The sequence below is a fragment of the Typha latifolia genome, chromosome 12 (genome assembly GCF_019914945.1).
Source record: "Typha latifolia isolate L0001 chromosome 12, TyphaL0001v2, whole genome shotgun sequence".
Classification (NCBI taxonomy): Eukaryota; Viridiplantae; Streptophyta; class Magnoliopsida; order Poales; family Typhaceae; genus Typha; species Typha latifolia.
The window spans coordinates 8,176,332-8,182,518 of record NC_133097.1 but is presented as its reverse complement, the minus strand read 5'-3'; the positions used below and the strand labels follow the sequence as shown (position 1 = coordinate 8,182,518).

General features: G+C 41.6%; 2 protein-coding genes across 3 annotated transcripts; one reads left to right on the top strand and one right to left on the bottom strand.

The window, feature by feature from the left end:
- Nucleotides 1–434: 434 nt before the first annotated feature.
- On the top strand, nt 435–3,510 carry LOC140799103 (ammonium transporter 2 member 2). The gene is made up of 3 exons (XM_073153250.1): nt 435–1,304; nt 1,745–2,030; nt 2,775–3,510. The coding sequence occupies exons 1-3, from the start codon at nt 663–665 to the stop codon at nt 3,317–3,319; spliced, it is 1,473 nt and encodes a 490-aa protein (XP_073009351.1). The 5' UTR covers nt 435–662; the 3' UTR covers nt 3,320–3,510.
- A 339-nt stretch (nt 3,511–3,849) lies between these two features.
- LOC140799104 (BAG family molecular chaperone regulator 4) lies at nt 3,850–6,033 on the bottom strand. Of its 2 annotated transcripts, none has more exons than XM_073153251.1 (4): nt 5,576–6,033; nt 5,126–5,382; nt 4,876–5,022; nt 3,850–4,183 (listed from the first exon to the last, which is right to left on the bottom strand). In XM_073153251.1, exons 1-4 carry the CDS (start codon nt 5,766–5,768, stop codon nt 3,986–3,988), a joined length of 795 nt encoding a protein of 264 aa, XP_073009352.1. In that variant the 5' UTR covers nt 5,769–6,033; the 3' UTR covers nt 3,850–3,985. The 2 variants fall into 2 exon arrangements, with proteins under 2 accessions (XP_073009352.1, XP_073009353.1); XM_073153252.1 differs by having other exon boundaries at nt 5,126–5,395; nt 5,576–5,969.
- Nucleotides 6,034–6,187: the final 154 nt, after the last annotated feature.

Sequence of the window (6,187 nt, the reverse complement as noted above, 5' to 3'; positions counted from 1 at the left end):
TAAAATATAAATTTATACCATCAAAAGTAGTTTCCAGTTTGCAATAGCTTCCTTCCCTAGTTACAACTCCATGATAAGGTACACAAATCCCAAACAAATTGTACTTTAGAATAGCTACAGCCCAAATTCCCCATTGGTCTTCTAATAATCTCCTATTCTAATTATTCTTCTAATCCTTTATTCCTTTCCCTTATGTGGCTGTCCATGATCCGACTATCTAATCCTAATTCCGATTTGATAGCCACATATGTATCTCCCTGCGACCCCACCATGATTAAAGCTCTGCACCAAACATCCCCGTGCATGCGTGTATCCGTGTACGATAATAATGCTGCAGCCAATTGGAGGCTGACAAGTACCTGAATTTAGAAAATCCATGCGACCGAGTCTTCTCCGGATGGATTAAAAAGTAATCGCACGCCAAAATGAAATGGAAGACCGTGGGTGGGCTGCCCGAAAGTTGACTAAATAGCCTGCTACGACTCCCCACGCCCACCACTCTCTTCTTTCTTATTTCCCTTACAATATTAGCCCTCAAAGTTCAAACACACCAAACCATCGCATACCATATTAATCCTTTTGTTACTTCCTTGTCCTATAACATCATATACGTCTATACCATCTCTCCTTCCCTCTTTTCATCTCTCGATCGTATCTCTATCATGGCGATGTCCACGGCCTACCAGGTCGACCTCCCGGCGGTACCGGAGTGGCTGAACAAAGGCGACAACGCATGGCAGATGATGTCCGCCACGTTGGTCGGCCTCCAGTCGATGCCGGGCCTCGTCGTCCTCTACGGCAGCATCGTCAAAAAGAAGTGGGCGGTCAACTCGGCCTTCATGGCCCTGTACGCCTTCGCTTCCTCGCTCATATTCTGGGTACTTCTGGGCTTCCGCATGGCCTTCGGGGAACGTCTTTTCCCCTTCTGGGGAAAAGCCGGCCCGGCGCTGAGCCAGGGGTACCTCGTCGGACGTGCGAAATTACCGGCCACCGTCCATTACTACCGTAATGGAACGATTGAAACGCCGATGACCGAGCCGTTCTATCCACAGGCTGCGTTGGTGTACTTTGAGTTCATGTTTGCCGCCATTACTTTGATTCTTTTAGCTGGCTCGGTGCTTGGGAGGATGAACATTAAAGCTTGGATGGCTTTTGCTCCGCTGTGGTTGCTATTCTCCTACACGGTTGGGGCGTTTAGTCTCTGGGGCGGTGGATTTCTCTACCAATGGGGAGTTATCGACTACTCCGGTGGATATGTCATCCATCTCTCCTCTGGAGTCGCTGGCTTCACCGCTGCTTATTGGGTGAGTTATTCCATCTGAGTTCTTGTCAATTTACTGAGTTCACTCGGTGGTTCGGTGAGTCCCAGCGATCGAGCTTTGATTAGTTGACTTTAATTAATCTTATTATATCTTTCTCTTTATATATATTTTTTTTCTCTTTTTTTAAATACTTTGGTGTCGGTAAAGTTGTTCTTTTTAATGGATTTCACGACTTTTATGGTCTCTTTCCGTACAAAGTATGGAAATAAATTTTTTTGAATTAATCTCGCCATCATGCTCAATTATTTATTTAGTTATCTGTTTGGACTCTGGAAACAAAGCCTTTGAAAAGTATCTTCATTTCCTAAGAGTAGCGGATTCTCTATAACCTACGCTGCACAAGTGGGATGTAGTGAATCTGCTGCCTAATTATATAATTCACCAATTTGATTTATTATTAACTGCATTAGTTAATTAATTAGGTCGGTCCAAGGATAAAGAGTGATAGGGAGAGATTCTCTCCTAACAACATCCTCCTCATGATTGCCGGAGGTGGGCTGCTATGGCTGGGCTGGTCCGGGTTCAACGGCGGGGCGCCCTACGCCGCCAACATCATGGCCTCGATCGCTATACTCAATACGCACGTCTGTGCGGCGACCAGCCTTCTGACGTGGACTTCACTTGACGTCATTTTCTTCGGGAAGCCGTCGGTCATCGGCGCCGTCCAGGGAATGATGACCGGACTTGTTTGTATCACGCCAGGAGCTGGTATGTCTTCAAATTCATCTTGTACAAAATTATAGAGAAAAACTATATATCTAGCTATAAATAAGCTAATGCTCTTTTTATTTACTTAATAACACATTAAAAAGAAGTGAAGATATGGGTGGCTAACAAGTTGAATTAAGAGCTAATTAATATGCCAGACCAATATATATATATATATGTACAAGAGTTCATAGAAGATTAGTTAAAAGTACGTAATCGTCGCCACGTCTACAGCATAAATTATTTGTTATACTACTCTGTAGACTGTTAAGCTTTTATTATGGTGCAACCCTGGCAAATAAAGATTAGATTAGATTAGATTAGATTAGATTAGATTAGAGGTACACCTTAGAATATTGGGTTCCCTAGGAACATGTTACACACATCTTCTATTAGTACACGATACCAACTTGGTATATAATATTTGCTTTAATAAGAGGCTAAGATAGTGGAGTCAATTATCTAGGTTATTTTATTGTAGCAACAATGCACCATACTTATATTTTTTATATTTTAAGGATAATTGCAGGTAGACTTAATTAAGATATTGTTCATTTTTTACATTCAATTTGCCATTTATTTGTTTTGACCTATTGACTCTTTTAACTATTTAAAATCTTCTAAATACTTTTTTAGTTAATTAGTCATTTAAGATTTTTTTTTTAAAAGTGAATAACTTTAAGAATTATTTAAACTCTATTTTAGAAATAAAAAAAGAAAATAATATATAACTTTTTTATTTAGGACTGGTACACACGTGGTCGGCGATGTTGATGGGCATCTTCTCCGGCAGCATCCCGTGGTTCACCATGATGATCCTCCACAAGAAGTCATCCTTGCTTCAGAAGGTTGACGACACCCTCGCCGTCTTCCACACCCACGCCGTCGCCGGCACCCTCGGCGGCATCCTCACCGGCCTCTTAGCCGTGCCCGAGCTCTGTCGCATCCAGCTCCCCGTCCCCGATGCCAAGGGCACTATCTACGGCGGCGGCATCATCCAGCTCTTCAAGCAGATCGTCGCCGCCCTCTTCGTCATCATCTGGAACATCTTCTCCACCACCGTCATCCTCTTCGCCGTCGGCTGGTTCATCCCGCTCCGGATGCCTGACGACCAGCTCATGATCGGAGACGACGCCGCCCACGGGGAGGAGGCGTACGCGCTCTGGGGCGACGGCGAGAAATTCGACGCCACGCGCCACGAGACCATCGTCAGCGCCACCGCCACCGAGGATACCGTGCAGCAGCGGCTGACCAATATGGGGGCGAGGGGCGTCACAATCCAGTTGTAGTGAGAGAGAAGAGGAAGAGCGAGAAAGGCGAGGATTTTTTTTTCGTTTTCTAGTTTTTGTTTTTCGTGGATGCGTGTGTTATGTTTGATGAAATGTCGCTATGTCCATATGATCGTAGTGGTGTATGGAACTGTTTTATCTTATTGAGATGGAAATACGAAAAATTACTTCTTTTTTCTGTTCCTTTTTAACTTTCTCTTCTCCATATGGCAGGGATATAATCATAATACATAAAAAAATTATGAATGTTAATTAACATTAAAAGATATTATAGAAAAAATATTGATTAATTAATTACAGTATCTAGTTAAATATAAATTTGCTGCGTAGATATCCTAAGCATCGATGGCATTTAAAAGAATCTTTTAACTATTGGTAGCATTTTAAAGTTTATAAATAACCGACATCTTCTATGAACTTGAGACGACGCAATACATATAATACCATAAGCCAACTTGGTTAACCCTAATACTTAAATGATCCATGGTTTAATTCTCAAATCTTGCAGAGATTGACACAACTTCAAAGAATTACTCAACTGGGCGAATGTTTATTTCCGTAATTTCGTCACAAGTTACAACAGAAATGCCAAGGAGATGGAAGCAGCTCAACTTTATGAACATTTTGTAATAATATATGTACATGGAAATGCAAAGATGAATAGGCTTAGTTGAAGAGTTCCCAGTCGTTGGTAGCCTCTTTGGAAGATGACACTGGTCGAGGTGCATTCAAACTGCCTAATCCAGACTCGAATGTCTCCCATTGGGTTGTCACTGAAACTGCACTGCTGCTGCTACTGAATGGATTGCCCTTTCTTGCCCTCAGCGTGTCTATAGTCTCTAAAAAGCTTTGTACTCGGCGCACCTGAAGATATTAGAGACAAGAATGTAAAAGGATTGCTTTCTTTTAGTAATTTTATTGATAAAAAAATTAAACAATTGGTGATTTCTTATACAAACTTATCATAAGAATGATAAATATACTAAAGCACACAACAGCAAGTGCTGTATGCTTTAGTATACATGGACTTCTATTTGCACAAGTTGGGGGAAAAACTATATATATTTAGTGTAGATGCTATTCTAAAGTCACCATACAAATCAACAAGCAGAAACATAAGAGGGCTTTGTAAAGTGTCAACATGGACAAAATTTGCATCATAGAGTTATTTACTTCTTGTACAGTTGTGGGGGATTCATACTGCAATATTTGTTGGATGATGTAAATGCCAAAGTCCGATTACTTCGTGAAATCCTCATAGTAAGGCCTTTTGTAGTATTATTTTCATCAAGACAAGCAGAAAATACTAGAAGTTATATCCTAAACAAACTACAAGCATATAATACTTCACCTGCTAGGAATAGTTCTCTTAAGCAGGGATTCTTAGTTGGGGTCAATATACAAGCAACATTGTACTGTCTATATCTAATTAAGTGCGGAAAATTAAAAGGCAGCAATTAGAAGCAGAATGTAACCAGGGAATTCAAGTAAAATGGGAAAATTTGGGACATTTACCAGGCATTAGAATTGTAAATGAACACAAACACTAAAGATACCTCAATTCTTCTCTGGACCTTTGCCTCTCCCTCTGCCTCAATGCTGTCCAATTTCAGCAATTGCACCATGAGAAACTCGGTTAAAACAGCAAATTCTTTTTCCACAATCTTTTTGCCTCCATGCACAGCAGACTCCAAAGCTGAAATCTACACACAGAGATATAGCATCCTCCCAATAAGTGGAAGAGGAAGGAGAAAAGTAACAAACATGTAGTGATCTTTTGCGAGCTCAATAAAGATGGCTATCCACCTTCTCGGCAAGCTTATTAACCTCAGCCCTGACATGCGAGACGGCCTCGTACGCCTTTGCCATCCCCTGATCTCCCTTCATCTGCTCAAGCTTACGCTCTTTGCTTGCGGGATCCTCCAATAAGACAACCTTCGACATGTCCTTCACACCCGCCATGTGCAAGAACTCATCATTATCCTTCTCCTTTCCTCTATACAATAGCCTCTGCTCCTGAGGCTTCAAACCAGCTTCTTGGGCAAGAACCCTCTTCAATTCACCTTCATACCAAAACTGGTCATGAACTAATAGACCATCCAAAGATACTTTTCACCGGCAAATAAACAAACATTTGGCAGGAAACAATCTAGAACACTAAAAGAATAGATTTGGGGAAAAGTTCACCAAAATAAGCAATGCCCAAAAAAGATTTTGATCCGAAAAGGAGAATTATCAAGGAAGAACGGGAATTACCAAAGGTTGCTTGCGCCGGAACATTGACCTCATGCTGGTAGGAGCCATGAGAGACCTTGACCTTGATCATGGGTCGCGACCCAACAACTTCGTCTCTCTTCTGGACCAGCATTCCACCAGGACGAAGCTCCCACTCTATCCCTTCGTTGCCCGCGTTATTTGAAGCTACTCGCTTTGAGTGGGCACTCTTCATCCTTTCTAAACGCTAACAAGTTGCGATGGTGGCGGTGGCGGTGGTTGAGTGGTAAAGGCGAAATGGACTGTTTGGATGCGTTGGGTGGGCGGTGTGCAAGGCTTCCTTGCCTCTAATGGAAGCAACGCGGAGAGAGAGAGAGAGGGAGAAGGTGGTTGGGAAAGCGGAAGGGGAGCAGCCTTTTCCAGCTCCGACGTACACGAGAAAAGCCGAACTCCGAGAGAGGCTATAAAGATCATTTTAGTTTAAGATTTGGATTAAGATTAGTTCTTTGTGGATCTTTTTTCTTTCTTTCTTTTATGACTTTTCTTTTCATTTCGCATCCTATATTATATATTTATTTTAAAATTAAATATATTTTATCATTTTATATTTAGGTCCAAATTATTTTATCATCTGTACTTTAAAAAAAATCTTAA

Excerpts from the sequence above, each read along its gene's own strand:
- LOC140799104 (XM_073153251.1), bottom strand. The coding sequence starts at position 5,768 with ATGAAGAGTGCCCACTCAAAGCGAGTAGCTTCAAATAACGCGGGCAAC. Across the intron at positions 5,383-5,575 it reads TCCGGCGCAAGCAACCTTTG|GTGAATTGAAGAGGGTTCTT; the intron begins GTAATTCCCGTT and ends TTTGGTATGAAG. Across the intron at positions 4,184-4,875 it reads AGGTCCAGAGAAGAATTGAG|GTGCGCCGAGTACAAAGCTT; the intron begins GTATCTTTAGTG and ends TAATATCTTCAG.
- LOC140799103 (XM_073153250.1), top strand. The coding sequence starts at position 663 with ATGGCGATGTCCACGGCCTACCAGGTCGACCTCCCGGCGGTACCGGAG. Across the intron at positions 1,305-1,744 it reads GCTTCACCGCTGCTTATTGG|GTCGGTCCAAGGATAAAGAG; the intron begins GTGAGTTATTCC and ends TTAATTAATTAG. Across the intron at positions 2,031-2,774 it reads TTGTATCACGCCAGGAGCTG|GACTGGTACACACGTGGTCG; the intron begins GTATGTCTTCAA and ends TTTTTTATTTAG.